Source organism: Phyllobates terribilis, unplaced genomic scaffold (genome assembly GCF_046119375.1).
Source record: "Phyllobates terribilis strain yellow unplaced genomic scaffold, ASM4611937v1 Scaffold_29__1_contigs__length_15306474, whole genome shotgun sequence".
In the NCBI taxonomy this organism is placed as follows: domain Eukaryota; kingdom Metazoa; phylum Chordata; class Amphibia; order Anura; family Dendrobatidae; genus Phyllobates; species Phyllobates terribilis.
The window spans coordinates 10,724,363-10,743,305 of NW_027362789.1; the positions used below are offsets into that span (position 1 = coordinate 10,724,363).

Here is an 18,943-nt window from a genome sequence, read left to right on the forward strand (position 1 = left end):
GTCCTATTAACCCTTTCTCCCCAGAGCCTGTTTGTTCACCTTCCTGAGCAGTATCACTTTATGAGGTAATAACTCTGGAGCTTCAGCGGATCCCATTGATTCTGAGATTGAGTTTTCTTGACAAATTGTTCTTCATGTTAGTGGTAAATTTAGGACGATATTTTTTGCTTTTATTTGTGAAAATATCAGAAATTTGGAGAAAGTTTCACAATTTTCAAACTTTTAATTTTTATGCCTTTGAACCTAAGAGTTCTGCGACACAAAATAGTTAATAAATAACATTTCGCACATGTCTACTTTCCATCAACACCATTATTGAAACATAATTTTTTATGTTAGGAAGTTAGAAGGGTTAAAAGTTTATCATCAATTTCTCATTTTTCCAATGTGTGGTGAGCACCTTGAACCCCAATGTGCTTTATGAGGCGTGATAAAAAAAAAAACTAATTTTCCCCACAAAAATGTTTTTAGCCCCAATTTTTTTTTTTTCACAAAAGTTACAGGAGAAAATTGACTCCAAAATTGATTGTGCAATTTCTCCTGAGTAAGCTGTTAACCCATATGTGGTGGAAAACTAATGCATTGGCTCGGAAGGGAAGGGACGCCATTTTGGCTGGAATAGGTAGTGGACGCCATGTCTCATTTAAAGAACCGCTGACATTCCAAAACAGCAGAAACCCCCTCAGGTGACCCCATTTTGGAAACTACACCTCTAGAGGAATTCATCTAAGGGAGTAGTGAGCATTTTTAACCCTCAGGCGATTCACAGAATTGTATAACATTGAGCTGAGCAAAAGAAATATTACCATTTTTTTCCACCAAAATGTTACTTTGGCCCTACGTTTGTAATTGAAGAAAACAAACAATAAAATTTATTATGCAATTTCTCCTGAATACGTCAATACCCCATACGTGGTCGAAAACTACTTTTGCGGCACAGTGCATAGCTCAGAAGGGAAGGAACGCCATTTCACAGTGCAGATTTTTCTGTTATGCTTTGTGGGTGCCATGTCACATTGGCAGAGCCCCTGAGGTCCCAGAACAGAAGAATCCCCCTTAAGTGAATAGAAGAATGGTAGCACTCACCATAAGTATGCGGGATCTGCAGTCTTTATTTTTTATAAAGACATAAAGGAACAGCGGTGCAGGAGGAGTGCGGGGGAGAACGTTACTGGACTACGGCCGTTTCACGCTTGATTTAGCTTCTACGGGTCTACATCCGTATAATGTACAGTGGACCTGTAGAAGCGCAATCAAACGTGAAATGGCCGCAGTCCAGTAACGTTCTTCCCCGCACTCCTCCTGCACCGCTTCTCCTTTATGTCTATCCAAATAAAGATTGCAGATCCCACATGCCTATGGTGAGTGCTACCATTCTTCTATTCACTTACTGCATATACATGGACTCTGGGTATTAGCACCGCTGACCCTAGGCTGATCCTGCAGCAAATCTCTCCTGAGGACGTCTGCTCTGGATGAACAAGTCCTGGTGCTAGCTTAACTTTTTCATAGACCCCCCCCCTTAAGTGATCCCATTTATAAACGACACCTCTCAATGAAGACATCTATGGGTGCAGTGATCATATTGACACCAGAGGTGTGTCACAGAATTTTATGCACCATCACTGCAATGCATCACACCAGTGTTACACTGACATAAGCCTCTTAGACCATGCTACTGGCATCTTACAAAAAAATGAAGGTTCTTGGCAAATTTATGTATGCCCATCAACCACTGCAAAGTGACCTCCGCATGATGGGTAACTATCCTCCTAAACATGCTTCTTTTGGGCTATAAGCCTAAGAACCTTAATTTTTTGTAAGTACATTTTATTTAGCAATAATGCAGTTTAGCTCTTCTGTTCTCAGTGTTTGCATGTCTTGGCCCTTACAGTGTGCTGCTGTGCTTTCTTATTATATGTTATGCAGTCATTGCAGCATGCACCTGTTCACACTATATGGAGGTGCAGGTCAGGTTCTTTGTTTTCTTGCAGTTTACCATGGAGTTTTGACTGCCTCCTTTTCTGACTGCACTCCACCCATCAGTCCAAGGGTGCTTTTAATTAGTATTGGTTTCTACTTGCCCACTTAAAATTGTAGGCTTATAGCCCAAGAGAGGCACGTTTAGGAGGATAGTTACCCATGCTACTGGCATGATCCAAGCAGACCACTGTTGCTGGCAGACTGGATGTCATCATGACGACCTCGGGTTGATTTGATAACCATAGGGCCCTCTCGATGACATTCTGGGGGCAATGATTGGACAGGAGAGGGAATCCCTTACCTCTCCTAGCCTACTAAATATTGCGATTGATATCGATCGCAGCATTTAGTGGGTTAAACCACTAGGTGCAGGCACTGCACCTGGCTATGAGAATTGTGGCTTGGCTATCATGTAGCCAAGACCCCGGCAGCGATCACGCTGTCACAGCTTCTGTGCCACGCATGATACCCATGTCGTACCTATACAACATCAGTCGGGAACCCCATTCAACCATGATGTATAGGTACGTCAAATGTCATGACGGGGTTAAGGATTAGGTGATAACTAATCGCAGCCTTCAAACTAGTTCTTTGTTCTCCTTTTAATGCATGGGGTGATACAGCATTCAAATATGCCAAAACAATAAAACTGTTCTCCAGGGGTTCTCCAGCAATGTGATAAAGATGGCCTTTGTCACATATTTCAGAGTGCAGTCTGTCCTAGTCACGTGTCAGGATGGGTTGCAGAATGAAGAAACACAGCTTGAGAAGTGTCTCAACTTTCAGAGAAGCAGCGTCATGAACAAACAAATCTCCGACAGCCAAAGAGCAGGGCTGTGACATGAGAAAAAATAAATCCCCCCGCTGACTGAGCACAACAGGGGTTTTTCTTCTGCTTCATCCTCCTCTATGCTTAACTGTATACCCGTTCTGCTCTGTCTGCCTGACGGCGTTACAACAGGGAATGGCGACGGACTGAGCATGTAGAACTGAGTCTGGAGAGAAAAAAAACCCTGTTGTGCTCAGTCAGCGGGGAGGTTATATTTGTTCTCATGTCACAGCCCTGCCCAGTGGCTGAGTGACGTATAGTTGTTCAACAATTACCCCACGCCGCTCCTCTGACAATTGTTGCATTTCTTGAGCTGTTTCTTAAGTCTGCAACCCATCCTGACACATGAAAAGGATGGGTTGCAGTTTGAAATATTTGCTGAGGACCATTTGTAAGCTTTGTTTATGCGATAGTTTCCCTTAATAGTGAGATCTTAGTATTATGTATACCTATCCATGTACTATAGATTTGAGTTACTGTAAATCATGTTGGCTAAACATACTCATCAAAATTGCTAAGAGGAGTATTTTTACCCCTCTGTAAAATATGTAGCATGACCTCTTCCAGAGCCTGTCCTATGGAACAGTGGGGGTACCACCAGTCAGACCCTCAGCCAAAAGAAACTTATGTCACTTTACAATAAAACTGTAAAAAATGTTTCGTCCCATATGATCTCTGCAATTAATCAGGCTGCATGGGGCATATGGAAGGCCGGAATACACGGAGGACTGGGAGGACCTAACACCTTGGTTGTATAAGCGAATATCATGGATGTTTTTGTTGTTGTTTTTAACAGGTACTGCTGAAGACAGAACAATTGTCTGCAAGATCTGAACAACTTAGTGCAGGTCTACTGGTGAGGACTTTGCTGCAGATAGTTTCTGCAACAAATCACACTGTGTGAACGCACCCTGATAATGATCCAACTGGCAGTTACTGTTCTTTAACCCCTTTCCAACGACGTCAGTAATAGTACGTAGATGCGCCCTGGGACTTATGGACCAGCTACGTACTAATACGCATAATGCGATCGCGCCCGCACTCAAGCGCTGCGGGGCGATCGCCGCCGGGTATCAGCTGATTGTCACAGCTGACACCCGGTGCTAGGTGCCAGGAGCGGTCAAACACCACTGCTGGCACGTTAACCCCCGAAATGCAGCAATCAAAGTCGATCAAGAAACAAAATACTAGAGCTCCAAATCATGTCTCTATTAAAATGAGGCATAAATAAATTGTTTAAATTGTAATTTTATTAGGAATAAATATAAAACATACATAAAATAAGCAAAGGTATCAGAACATGTAGCAATCAAATAGCAAAGCATATGACAGAATAGATTTTAAGTATATAGTGTTTTATAATCATCCCTAGAGGAGTATAAATGCCAATAAATATAAAGGAGCAAGATGTAAAAAAGTATTAGAAAGTGCTAGTGCATAGATATATATATATATATATATATATGATAGCAGCAAAATTAAACAAAGTGCAAAGTGCCAATGTGTGTCAGAACATAAATAAGTAATGAATAAATAAGATGCAAGTGCCTAAATTCATTTACATTTAACACATACTATCAGCTAGTCAAGATATTGCACATAGGGAAGTCTGGAAAAAAGAGCAAATTTATCAAGTCAAGCATAATGCCACTTACATATTGTAGTTGAGGAGCCTTGCTATCCAGCCACCACCCCCGAGGGTGGTGGCCGGATAGCAATCAATCAATCAACATTGATTTGATTTCTTCCTCAGGTCATCATGTGATAAATAAATGTTCACTGTTTTTCTACACCTTCTCATCTTGGTTGTAATCATGACAGCACCCACCACAATGCCTTATTTTCTGATTTTTTGCCTCGCAACAGCTTCTATAAAGGGAATTTTGAGGAGAAGTTGCCTAAGAAGCTGAAAGGGAGGCTATTGGAGAGCAATAAAAAAATGTCCCAAAGTTCCACCAATTGAATGTAAGGAGGGTGCAATGAGCCACCTCCTGTAGGAAGGTCTTAACCTGTTTGTGAAATGCTAGTATATAATGAAAGAGTATGGAAAGGGCAGAAACCTGTCCCTTCAAGTAGGAAAACTTTAGCGTAATATAAGATCTTCGTATAGTGGAGGATCTGGAAGTGGAGGGCTTTGTGGCCTTAAAATGGGTGTGTGAGGAAGGTCTAGGTTTGAATGAGGGCTGCCTGGAGTTGGAGGGTCGAGAGGAGTTTGTAGTCTCTGTAGGAATAGGAGTCACAAGAGGAGAAAAACCTCTGGGAGCACCTATATGGCAGTGAGCATAGAGGGAGCCGGGCTAAACACATGGCAGACATTTGTCACAGCGCAAACAAAGACAATAAGTAACTAGAGCCACAGGAGGCTGCATGTGGAGCTCCTAGGAAGAGGACATGGTGCCTGGAAAATTGAAAATAGGCCTAAAATGGCACCTATTGCTAACCAGTACAGGTGCAGGCATGAAAGCATGCTACTGTGTCCTCAAATGGCAAAGGTGACAGATGGCACCTGGGTCTTCTGTTTGGATGCTTACTTAGGAAAGGAAGAGTGTGAGAACAGGAGAAGAGAGTCAGCAAGAGAGTCTGCAGCAGAAAACCCAGGAAAATAAGGCTCTCCCCAAGTAAACCCAGCGAAAACAGCTTGAAGGGAGAAAAATGCCAGTGTCTTATTCCACCCCCCACCCTCCCTTCGCCTCTGTCATACCACTCCACCACTGCACCCAAGCCAGGTGGGGGAGGTTGGAGTGGTATCATGCCACCCTATAGGCGGAACAAGATTTCAGACCTAGCCGCAAGAAAATAAACAGCACAGCCAAAGCAATGAAAGGAACTTTAAAAATTCCCAAAATAATTCATTTAGAAACAAAGCAAAAATGCAATAGTATTGATCAGCCAAGATCTCAAAGAAAATGCACACAAAGGATGCAGCAGACCCCCTTACTAGAAGAGGTAACACAGGTGCAGAATACTGATGAACAACCACTCTCAGCCTCTTCAACCATTGATGGGGGCGATCGCCTTGCATTAGAACTGCACATAGATGAACTTGCAATATTGTGCAAGTCACACACATGTAGTACAGGACCTGGGTGGGCCCCGTACCACCAATAACACTTCCTAGAACGTCACGAAAAAGCACATGAACCCCGGAAAAAAGCCGAGATGAATCAGAGAAGCATCAAGAAAGTACAGAAAGGGAGAAAAGAATGGCCCAATGGGAATAGAAAGTTGGGAGACCCTCAATGGACAGACCCAAGCAAGCCAATAGAAATAAAGAGAAGGGGAGGGGGAGTTTGAAGGGATTATACTCATCTACTGTATCTGATGTCATCGGATGCTCACAGGGTCACCGCTTCCGTGACCTCACATGGATTGTGGGGGCACCAGCACTCCACTGCGGTAGCTGTCATGGTGGACAATGGCCAGTTATGAAATGTAATGCGCGGGAGATACACTACAGTAAAGTGAAAGGGATGGTGAAAAAATGCTGAAGGAATCCACACCACCTGGGAAAAAAATTGTGTAGAAGATTCAATGCAATTTGTGCCTAACTACTATGGACACTGGGCTAAAATTGAGCTGTATAGTGTCTGAGTAGGGAATGTAGCCCGTTATGTGGAGCCAACATTTTTTTAATGCAGTTTCGAGCCTCCAGGTGACACTGTGTGTACCCACGGTTCTGTGTCCCCCAATACTATTAACAAGAAAAAACGTTTTATGTTCAAAACATGACTCACTCCTCACCTCTCAGCCCCTTCAGGCAGATATCCATGTAAATAACATTAATCCCTTCCTTCAGATAACCAACATCACCCCCTTTCCTGTGACGCCCCACCCCCCCACGTAAGTAACCTCACCCCTTCCCTTCACATATACCCCACCTACCTGCAGCCTCATGCAAGTAACATCCCCTTTCCTGCGAAGCCCCCAACATGCAGCCCCATGCAAGAAACAGCCAGCAGCCTCTGCCCTTTACAGTCTCCAACATGCAGCCCTATGCAAGCAACATCACCCCTTCCCTGTGCAAGCCCCCCAACATGCAGCATTGTGCATGCAGTATCAGCACATTCCCTGTGCAAGACCACCGACATGTAACATCACCCCCTTCCCTGTGCAAACTCCAAATTTGCAGCTCTTTACAGGCAGAATTGCCCCACTCCCTGTGCAAGCCCTCCCATATGCAACATTAGCCTTTCCCTACGCAGCCCAGTCAACATGCAGCCCCATGCTTACATCCTCCTCCTCCCTGTGCAAGCCCCCCAACATGCAGCATCAGAATATCCCTTATAAAAGTCCACTGACTTGAAGCCCCATGCAAGAAATATTAACCACTTTTCTGTGCTCTCAAAATACAGTCTCGGACCACTCACACATAGGACGCAGTCAGACAGCCGTATAAATCATGCATAGATTGAAATGCAATTATTGAACTGGCCGGCAGCTCTCCCAACACAAGCGTGACAACTTCATGTATTCCTATAGAGCTGTCGCACTTGTGTAGGGGGAGTCGCCGTTTAGCAATGCACTCCGATATACGTCCGATTAATACGGCTGTCAAACTGCGTCCTGAGTCCCATATTTAAAAAGCAGAAAGACATTGTTCCCATCTCCGCACAGCTACATGATGCAACGCCTTCCTCCTCTCATTGTCAGTATAGAGAAGCCTCCTCTCCAGCAGCCTCAGCACAACTGGAGGAGGCCCCGCCCCTTCCGGTGACATCATCCCCTCATAAGAGCAGTTGCACTGTATACATGACCTGGACCATGTACAGTACAGACCAAAAGTTTGGACACACCTTCTCATTTAAAGATTTTTCTGTATTTTCATGACTATGAAAATTGTACATTCACACTGAAGGCATCAAAACTATGAATTAACACATGTGGAATTATATACTTAACAAAAAAGTGTGAAACAACTGAAAATATGTTGTTCAAAGTAGCCACCTTTTGCTTTGATGACTGCTTTGCACACTCTTGGCATTGTCTTGATGAGCTTCAAGAGGTAGTCACTGGAAATGGTCTTCACTTCACAGGTGTGCCCTGTCAGGTTTAATAAGTGGGATTTCTTGCCTTATAAATGGGGTTGGGACCATCAGTTGTGTTGTGCAGAAGTCTGGTGGATACACAGCTGATAGTCCTACTGAATAGACTGTTAGCTGCTTTTTTCTTGCCATAATACAAATTCTAAGTAAAGAAAAACGAGTGGCCATCATTACTTTAAGAAATGAAGGTCAGTCAGTGCGAAAAATTGGGCAAACTTTTAAAGTGTCCCCAAGTGCAGTTGCAAAAACCATCAAGCGCTACAAAGAAACTGGCTCACATGAAGACCGCCCCAGGAAAGGAAGACCAAGAGTCACCTCTGCTTCTGAGGATAAGTTTATCCGATTCACCAGCCTCAGAAATCGCAGGTTAACAGCAGCTCAGATTAGAGACCAGGTCAATGCCACACAGAGTTCTAGCAGCAGACACATCTCTTCAACAACTGTTAAGAGGAGACTTTGTGCAGCAGGCCTTCATGGTAAAATAGCTGCTAGGAAACCACTGCTAAAGACAGGCAACAAGCAGAAGAGACTTGTTTGGGCTAAAGAACACAAGGAATGGACATTAGACCAGTGGAAATCTGAGCTTTGGTCTGATGAGTCCAAATTTGAGATCTTAGGTTCCAACCACCGTGTCTTTGTGCAACGCAGAAAAGGTGAACGGATGGACTCTACATGCGTGGTTCCCACCATGAAGCATGGAGGAGGAGGTGTGATGGTGTGGGGGTGCTTTGCTGGTGACACTCTTGGGGATTTATTCAAAATTGAAGGCATACTGAACCAGCATGGCTACCACAGCATCTTGCAGCGGTATGCTATTCCATCCGGTTTGCGTTTAGTTGGACCATCATTTATTTTTCAACAGGACAATGACCCCAAACACACCTCCAGGCTGTATAAGGGCTATTTGACCAAGAAGGAGAGTGATGGGGTGCTACGCCAGATGACCTGGCCTCCACAGTCACCAGACCTGAACCCAATCGAGATGGTTTGGGGTGAGCTGGACCGCAGAGTGAAGGCAAAAGGGCCAACAAGTGCTAACCATCTCTGGGAACGCCTTCAAGATTGTTGGAAGGCCATTTCCGGTGACTACCTCTTGAAGCTCATCAAGAGAATGCCAAGAGTGTGCAAAGCAGTCATCAAAGCAAAAGGTGGCTACTTTGAAGAACCTACTGTAGAATATAAGACATATTTTCAGTTGTTTCACACTTTTTTGTTAAGTATATAATTCCACATGTGTTAATTCATAGTTTTGATGCCTTCAGTGTGAATGTACAATTTTCATAGTCATGAAAATACAGAAAAATCTTTAAATGAGAAGCTGTGTCCAAACTTTTGGTCTGTACTGTATGTGGTGGCGGCGGCATGTGGAGATCCCCCATTACTGGGCGCAGGGGGCATTAACCCCTTCAGCACGGAGACTCTTTTGGGGTCTTGTGTTGCCCCTTTATAAGAATCATAAGGTTTTTGTTCTGTTTCCTGTAATAGATACATACGACCCCACTATGGAGACAGGAAGGGAGGAAACGTATTGTTCTCATAGTACAGGGCCCCTTTCTTGGCCCCCACACAGTGTAATGCCCCCTTTATGCCCCTTATGCAGGATGTATGATGCCCCCACACAGTATAATGTTCCTACAATATCGCCATCCCACCACACAGTATAATGTTCTCATAGTACCGCTATCTCAACACAGCACGCACATTAAAACGTTTCTACAGGACAGCCATCCCCACACACAGTATAATCTTCTCATAATACTGCCATCCCCCCACACACAGTATAATGCTTCCACAATACCGCTATCCCCCAATGCACATTAAAATGTTTCCACAGGACTGCCATTTCCCCACATACATTATGTTCCCACAGTATTGTCATTGCCCCACACACAGTAAAATGTTCCCACAGTATTGTCATTCCCCACACAAAGTATAGTGTTCCTACAATACTGCCATCTCCCCAGATACAGTTTAATGTTTTCACAGTACCGTCACCCCCCCCACACACAGGATAATGTTCCCACAGAAATGGCATTCCCCTCATACACGTTATGATGTTCCCACAGTACTGCCGTCCCCCCACTTTCTAATGTTCCTACAGTACTTTCCCCTACACACAATATGGTACCATCCACCCACAGATAATCAATTAGCCCCATTCTTGGTGCAGATACTAATGAGCCCAGGACCTATGAGATATTTACCACATGATAGTTGAATAGGCTGGGCGATATCACCCAGAGCCGCAACCCACGCGACCGCCATGGTACCCGTGAATTGTAAGGCTTGGTGCAGCCATCTCCTTCCCCAATTTCAGTGACATCCACATTCCTATGATGGTGATAGCATTGAATAGAATAAATCAGATAGGTCTCATCTAACCCGAATATAATAATTGAGTTCGGGGTTCCCATAGGCACAAAGCAAGCATATAACCCCCCAAAAAAAGGGAATGTGCCAGGAACAAAGGTGCAACAATGTCTGTAATAAGAACATGGATTTTATTAGATAAAGTTAAAAGAAAATCATAATACAACACAATTCAAAGAAATCCAGGCACAGAAAGGGACAAACAACAAAAAGCAATAATGGGTGGGTGAGCGAGCCAAAGTAAACATAAGTACAAGTGTGCATGGAGCCAACAAGTGTAGGTAACCATAACGTACAGGTCAATGTGCAAGTCTATTAATGCTCAAAAATAACTTTTCTGCAGTAGTAAAAGATAAAAACGTATTTAGGCAGAGAAAACCAATTAGTGGTCCATAGTGATTAACGATGTCTTAAAGGGGTTTTCCCACAAACAAAAGTTCATTTTAAAAATTGTCTGACCGTGAACGGAGCATACCACATCTCCTGGGCGGGGGAGGAAGGAAAATACAATACAGACATTACAGCAGGGGATCGCAGAGGATTCATTGTGTGAGGTAAAACATTTCACTGCCTGTTTTTAAACAATATTTTACCTCACAAAATGAATCCTCTGCGATCCCCTGCTGTAATGTCTGTATTGTCTTTTCCTTCCTCCCCCGCCCAGGAGTTGTGGTATGCTCCGTACACGGTCAGACACAGACAATTTTTAAAATGAACTTTTGTTCGTGGGAAAACCCCTTTAAGTGATATAAGGGATTTCATATAGCATGCACAAACAGTAAAAGGTAAAAAACTGCAGTATCGCTGCCGCTATAGTACGATCAGATAGGCAACGAGCCGCAATCTCAAAGCACCGTATGCCCTGGTGCAAATAATAATGATAAAAAGAAAAGAGATGCGCTGTAAACCACTCATAAAATACCAAGAGAGTGATTCCTACCCGTCATAGAGAAAATGGTAGTCCAAATGAAGATATACGCGTGCAGCTTCCAGGGGTCCTGTGAAGAAGTCACAACTGCAACTAGAGGTGATGGACAAGTGCCGGAGTCTGTAGAACAAGCTGCAGAAAATGGCTTCAAACGGCGTATTAAGAGATAGAGGGCTGCAGAGACTCTCAGAGACTCGGGCTTTCAGGTACATGCAGCCATTGCACTAGGTGGATACAGGGATGAAGATCATGGGGGAGAAGGACTGCAGACAGCCTGATCAGTGTGCCGGCCGGTCACACCTGCAGGACCACTGATAATCAAGGATGTGAGCGCTTGGTATCTGAGTGGCGTCACAACAGCTGGGGGATTCCACTGAGGGAAAAACAGTCCAGCGCTTATCCGACGCGTTTCCGATGTCACAGCCTCCTTCGTCAGGGATTTCACCCATGATCTTCATCCCTGTATCCACCTAGTGCAACGGCTGCATGTACCTGAAAGCCCGAGTCTCTGAGAGTCTTTGCAGCCCTCTATCTCCGGTGTTAATACGCCGTTTGAACCCATTTTCTGCAACACTCACGGCTTGTCCTACAGACTCGGTACTTGTCCATCACCTATAGTTGCAGTTGTGACTTCTTCAAAGGACCCCTGGAAGCTGCATGCGTATATCTTCATTTGGACTACCATTTTCTCTACGACAGGCAGGAATCACTCTTTTGGTATTTTGAGTGGTTTGCAGCGCATCTCTTTTCTTTTTACCATGCACAAAGTTATCTTCACATGAGTATGATCAGGTCACTTACCAAGGGACCCGACACGTGTTTCACCACCGACGGTAGTTGCAGCATTAGAGGTATGGGGTGTACTGACTAACAAAATAAGTTCTATGCTAACTGCGCTCTATAAAAGCGCCTATAGAAACTTTAGAGCAATGCAATCCAGATCTTGAACTTAAAAATTGGTAACTTTTGGGTATTACATCAATTGGAGATTTGTATAGAAAGGAGGAATCAACCTCCTTCTCTTCATGTACAATTAAATATAATCTACCATATAAAGATTTCTATACAGTGGCATGCAAAAGTTTGTGCACCCCTGGTCAAAATGACTTACTCTAATCTCTTAAAGGGCTAAAGTTAAAGATGACACATTTCCTTTGTGTTTTAGGCAAGAATATATATATATACTGAATATAGTCATTTTTTTCAATTTAACAATTACAAAAATGAAAATGGGTTGATGCAAAAGTTTGGGCACCCTTGAAAATTTGTGCACTCAGATAACTTTGACCAAGGTTTCAGACCTTAATTAGACTGTCAGGGTTATAGCTTGTTCACTATCGTCATTAGGAAAGGCCAGGAGAAGCAAATTTCGCAGCATTATAAAAACCCAGCCTTTTCTAACCTTGTGCTAAAAAACAGCAGCCATGGGTACTTCTAAGCACCTGCCTAGTACACCAAAAATGAAAATGGTGGAGGCGCACAAAGCAGGAGGCTTTAAGAAGATAGCATAGTGTTTTCAAGCTGCCCTTTCCTCAGTTAAGAAATGACAGTTAACAGGAACAGTGGAGGTCAAGATAAAGTCTGGAAGACCAAGCAACATTACAGTAAGAACTACTAGTAGTATTGCTAGAGAGGCAAATCAGAACCCCTAATTGACTGCAAAAGACCTTCCTAAAGATTTAGCAGGCTCAGGAGTTGTGGTTCATTGTTCTACTGTTCAGAGACGCATGCACAAATATCACCTTCTTGGAAGATTCATCAGAAGAAAACCTGTCCTGCATCCTCACCATAAAATTCAGCATCAGAAGTATGCAAAAGAACATATAAAACAAGCCTGATGCATTTTGGAAACAAGTCCTGTGGAACGATGAGGTTAAAATAGAACTCAAAATCCACAATAGACTACCCCTCAAAAGGCGCAAGATAAAGGTTTCACAATTGCCCTGATATGAACACCATTGAACATATGTGGCTAGACCTCACAATCGCAGTGCATGCAAGACGACCCAGGAATCTCACAGAACTGGAAGAATTTGCCAAGGAAAAATGGATGAAAATCCCTCAAACAAGAATTGAAAGACTCTTGGCTGGCTACTAGGTAGTAACCATGCACAGTGCCCAAACTTTTGCATGGGCCTATTTTACTTTTTGTAATTTTTAAAAAGTAAAAGATGATATCACTGTCCCTAACTTCAGACAAATCGAACATTAAGAGGGAATCGGAGAGAAGTCAAACCCTGGCTTCCTGTTGATGATCAATACGTCCAAGGTGGGGACAGTGAAGCTGGCGCTGATTGGGCGCAGGGCTCGTGTGATGTAACAACCTTACGAACCCCGGAAACACGAATACCGACACCGCCGCAACGGAGCTGGCAAGGAAGGTGAGTATGAGTGTTTTTATGTTAACGAGGTCAAATATGAGGAATAACAAGAGATTGTCCTAGTAGTGGGCAACCCCTTTAAAAAGTTTTTTTTACATTTTTATATTAAAACATATCCAACATTCTGATCATGAAAAAGCCTTCTCCCCTGTGTGACTTCTCCGATGTTTATTAAGAGTTGATTTACGTGTAAACCATTTCCCACATTGGGAACATGAAAAAGGCTTCTCCCCTGTGTGAATTCTCTGGTGTTTAACAACATCTGAGTTATTGCTAAAACATTTCCCACATTCTGAACATGAAAAAGGCTTCTCCCCTGTGTGAATTCTCTGGTGTTTAACAAAATTTGATTTATGGTTAAAACATTTTCCACATTCTGAACATGAAAAAGGTTTCTCCCCTGTGTGGGTTCTCTGGTGGCAATTAAGATTTGATTTTTGGTTAAACCATTTCCCACATTCTGAACATGAAAAAGGCTTCTCCCCTGTGTGGGTTCTCTGATGGCAATTAAGACTCGATTTATGGTTAAAACATTTCCCACATTCTGAACATGAAAATGGCTTCTCCCCTGTGTGAGTTTTCTGGTGTCTTACAAGATCTGATTTCTGGTTATAACATTTCTCACACTTGGAACAAAAAAATCTATTCTCTGCTGTGTGGAATTGTTCAAGTTTAAGAAAGGACTTTTCGAAGGGAAAACTATTTCCATATTCTGAACTTGAAAATGACTTATTTGCTTTATCATCAGTTCGTTTTTTAATGCTTATTTTGTGACTTTGATTTTCCTTAGTAGTCGGTAATGAATCAGAAGACAGGACCTGTTTCAAAGGATCAGATGACAGATCTTTGCTGTGAAGGGATGATGGTATATCTGGAGTAATGGCATTCACTTCAATTGTATATTGTGGGATCTTAAGATCATCTGATTTAAAAATTGAAGATGTCGGCTGTCCCTCTGATCTCCTGGTGCAGTTATCTGCCAAGGATAAAACCAATTATTATTTTAGAATAAAATATCGTTGAATTTTATATATTATGACATTTCTACTTAAACTGTCCGTAAAAACGGCAAGTTATGCAAAAATATGGAATTATTCACTAAGACACTGACAGATCACAGTTTAATAGAAAACCTCATATAATGAACCAGTAAAGTGTAGTGTTCAACTATTTGTTCATTCTGCCTCCAAAATATGGAATAAAAAGCCACCAATATTATGTAAGCTAAAATAATACCAATAAAAACTTCTACTCATCTCATAAAAAACAAGTCCCCACTCAAGTCATTCATCTGTCGGTGGAAAAACAGGTTTCCACATTAATAGTGTCTCAAAGGCTCTTGAAAAGCAACATGGCTTCCATAAACCAATCCAGCAATATCCGCTCTACCAAAGTCAAATCTCCCCCTTGCTTCTAAGCCTTGCAGTGTACCCAAACCACATTTAGGATCCATGTATTTGGCATTACTATAGTGAGAAGAACCCACTTAATTTACGGTGTGTGTTTCCTGGAACACGATCTGGGCACTATGTGTTTGGTAATAAAATGGCAAATGTACAAGATTCATTCTCCAACATCCACTGCATGCTAATTTCCGGAAAGTGCATGTGGAGTCAAAATAGTCACTACTCCTATAGATTAATTCATTGAGGGTTATAGTTTAAAAAATGGAGTCACTTTATGGGGATTTCTACTGCTCTGGTTTTCTGCCATTTTGTCATATTAGGGATTCTGCAAATGGGGTGTCCCATCTCCTCTGGGATCTGCTCCCGTGAAGTCTGCTTCTGTCACCAGACGCCTTATTCATTCTGCAGGCGTCGCTGGTAATGGTGGAGAAGTCAGAACCAGAAGCTCTGGGCGACGCAGGCTCTATCCAGCCACTAAGAATAGGGCGTAAGATAATACTAAGAAAATGGAGTAGATAGCACCAAGCCTGTTTGTGGGGCCATCTTTTGAGCTGCCAGGTGACCATGAACAGTGCCCCCAATACAATGTGTCTGCAAACTATTCCAGCAAGATCTGCATTCATATAGCTAAATGTCACTCCTTCCCTTCTTAACCTGCCATGTTCCCAGACAGTAGTGTACAACCGTATATAGGGGATTGTCGGATTCAAAAGAAGATGGAAAATAATTTGTAAGGTCCATTTGTTTCCTATTATCCTTTGTGAAGAATTCCAAAGTTATCACCACATAAAGTGACACACGTCAGATTCGAAAAATGGGCCCAGATAGGAACACAAAACTGGCTGCAGGAAGGGGTTAAATCAGAGTATTTTGGGCACAAAATACTGTAGTCAAAAACTGTTACTATAGACAATAACAAATCATAAAAGTTAAGTTTGGTCATAAAGACTGGACCTGGTCTTGTAGGGACCATATGAGCACATTCAGCAGCACAGAAGGGAGAGAAGGTGGATTCATCCTAGAAGATATCAGGATTCTAGGAAGCCAACAGCATCATTACTCTCCACTTTCTCTTACAGACCCATCATAATGTTTTTCTTCAAGTGATTTTTTAACTTGTCAGCACATTATACGTATGTTGTCATTTGGCTTTATAGTTCACAAACCTGGGCAGGTAACGGTCAGCATCTTCTAATCCCGGGGGGAGGTGGATCCTCCAGGTTGTAAGTTCTACAGAAAAGGTCTTTCAATGCCCAAAGTTATTTGAACAGTTTTGGATGGAGGAGAATGTTGTGGTCTGGAGGCAAAATGGTGATCACACGATTGTGATATAGCCGGACTACACGACCAATAAAGCATCCACAGCCGGTGACTGAGAAGAATCTGTGACTTCTCAGCATTTAGTGGTTACTACTCACCTGGGTAGTCATATGTAGGAATCTCCTCTTTACACCGCTCATCATCCCTCACATATGTCTCTGTAGTATTAATATGGGTCAGATCTTCACCCTGAAACAAATATTGTAAAACTCACAGACAGATGGAGAAGTCCCATCTATGATCAGCTCTAATCCTGTCATCTCCACCGTTCTCATTAAACAAGTATAAAACACATAATACTGGTGGATAAAACAAGACTGAACACAAGACCATCACAGCCGTCTACACATCATAGGGGAGATCTCATGACACCTTCTCTCCATCTACCTGATGATCCGGAGGAACATTGGGATCTTCTTGTTTCCAGTCCTGTGGAAGAAGAGGACGGGGACATCTTTCTGGTGTTGTCCTCTTACCGGATAGATCTGGAGGAAACACATACAGGGACTGAATTTATTCTTTACATACAGATAATTATAGGTCGTGTGTATTTAGTCCTGTCTATTACCTGGTGATGTGAGTGGCTGGGGAACCGCCATCATGATGTCCCTGTACAAATCTTTGTGTCCTTCTAAATACTCCCACTCCTCCATGGAGAAATAGACGGCGACATCCTGACACCTTATAGGAACCTGACACATACAATGATACTGTTATCCCCCTGATCCCTCCATAGCGTTACTGTGTAATGTCCCAGCATTCCCAGCAGTGTCACCTCTCCAGTCAGCAGCTCAATCATCTTGTAGGTGAGTTCTAGGATCTTCTGGTCATTGATGTCCTCATGTATCAGGGGGTGAGGTGGAGGTCCTGTGATTGGGCTCAGGGGTCTTCCCCATCCCTCAGACACAGGGTCCTGACGGCGCTCACTAGAGGTCTTCTTCACTACTGTGTAATCCTGGTTATGGAGAGACACATTAATAAATCTCCCTCCAGACATTTCCAGAGTCCTCACCTCTCCAGTTCTGTCCATCTGTTATTCCCATAGATAATAATGATGTAATGTGACGTCATCAGAATCTCTCACCTCTCCAGTAACCCGGAAGAGGATCTCTAGGGTGAGGTGTAATATCCTCTCCGCCATCTTGTCTCTGTCCATATCCATTCTTGATGGGTGATTCAGAAAAATTCTCTTATATAGAAGATCTTCACTGAGAGGATCTGATATTGTAGAGACCTGAATGAGAAGAAAATGAGCCGATGTAACATCATAAAAATCCAGTGTAATAATACAATTACTGAAGACAATGAGGGAAAACATATTAGGAGATAGAAGGTGTAGATGTTGTATTCTCTAGTCTTGTATAAATGGAACACAAGTTGAATTGCTGACTATGACATCTCCTTCATGCACTTTTCTGTGTTTGTCATGGCAGAACTGTTGGAGGATTATTAAAGGTGATAGTTTTCCCACCAATTAGAGGGGACACCTGTGGATATCGGTGTTTTTTTTACCTGCTACAGTTCTGGTGATTTACTCGTTAAAGTGCTCTTGTGGTAAAGTGGACGCTGGACAAACATCACGATCAATTACAATCAGACTGAAGGAACATCGTCCTCTATCCGGCTCTATGAATCTAGGATGAAATCCACTGCGGCCCCTGCAAGAAAAGAATGAAGAAGAGCAGAAGTTTGGGGAGACCACAATGGCCAGACATTTCTCGGAGATAAAAGTTCTGATGTACGATGGTCGGTGTTAGAAGAGGTTCTATAAGAAAGTGTTCCCCAACTCCAGTCCTCAAGGCCCACCAACAGGTCATGTTTTCAGGATTTCCTTAGTATTGCTCAGGTGATGTAATTACCACCTGTGAAATCCTGAAAACATGACCTGTTGGTGGGCCTTGAGGACTGGAGTTGGGGAACACTGCTGTAAGACCCAATACGACTGGCCAATCACAGTAATGCCAGTATCCAACATGGCTACCGCATTACTGTGTATGGCGCGCAATCCCGCATGTTTATTGGCTGCGTAACAGCAGCAATTATTGTGTTGGATGGAACTAGGAGATGAATAATGGCGTTGTGTGAGGACTTCTCTGGGCTTCTGTCCTTCATCCTGCAGTCGTCTGAATGGATCTAATGTGGACGGGAACCAGCTAAGCCGCATTCTGTCCACAGCTGTTACCTCACTGTTCACACCACACAAAGACCCCAAAAGAGTCCCCGTGCTGAAGGGGTTAATGCCCCCTGCGCCCAGTAATGGGGGTCTCCACATACCTCCACCTGCAGAGCCGCCACCACATATATGGCTGTTCTGTGCGCACAGGAGCTGTGATGAGGTCACAGGAGGGGAGGAGTCAGGGGTCACATGATCAGGGGCCTCAGTGGATGCAGGACTCTGCTGTGCTGGTTGTCATGGTGCTGGATGAGCTGAATTTTATGTGTGGGGTCAGGAGGGGTTTACAGTGTGGATATAGCAGAGCCGCGCGTGTACGAGGTGTACGGAGCAGAGCCGTGTGTGTACGAGGTGTACGGAGCAGAGCCGTGTGTGTACGAGGTGTACGGAGCGGAGCCGCGTGTGTGCGAGGTGCACGGAGCGAAGCCGTGTGTGTACGAGGTGTACGGAGCGGAGCCGCGTGTGTACGAGGTGTACGGAGCGGAGCCGCGTGTGTACGAGGTGTACGGAG

At 43.4% G+C, this 18,943-nt stretch overlaps 1 protein-coding gene across 1 annotated transcript; it reads right to left on the minus strand.

The window, feature by feature from the left end:
- Positions 1-11,891: 11,891 nt before the first annotated feature.
- Positions 11,892-18,600, minus strand: LOC141178663 (uncharacterized). Its single transcript, XM_073660553.1, has 8 exons — positions 18,534-18,600; positions 17,772-17,917; positions 17,344-17,493; positions 17,035-17,214; positions 16,828-16,951; positions 16,647-16,744; positions 16,358-16,448; positions 11,892-14,509 (listed from the first exon to the last, which is right to left on the minus strand). Exons 3-8 carry the CDS (start codon positions 17,419-17,421, stop codon positions 13,662-13,664), a joined length of 1,419 nt encoding a protein of 472 aa, XP_073516654.1. The 5' UTR covers positions 17,422-17,493; positions 17,772-17,917; positions 18,534-18,600; the 3' UTR covers positions 11,892-13,661.
- Between the last annotated feature and the right edge of the window lie 343 nt (positions 18,601-18,943).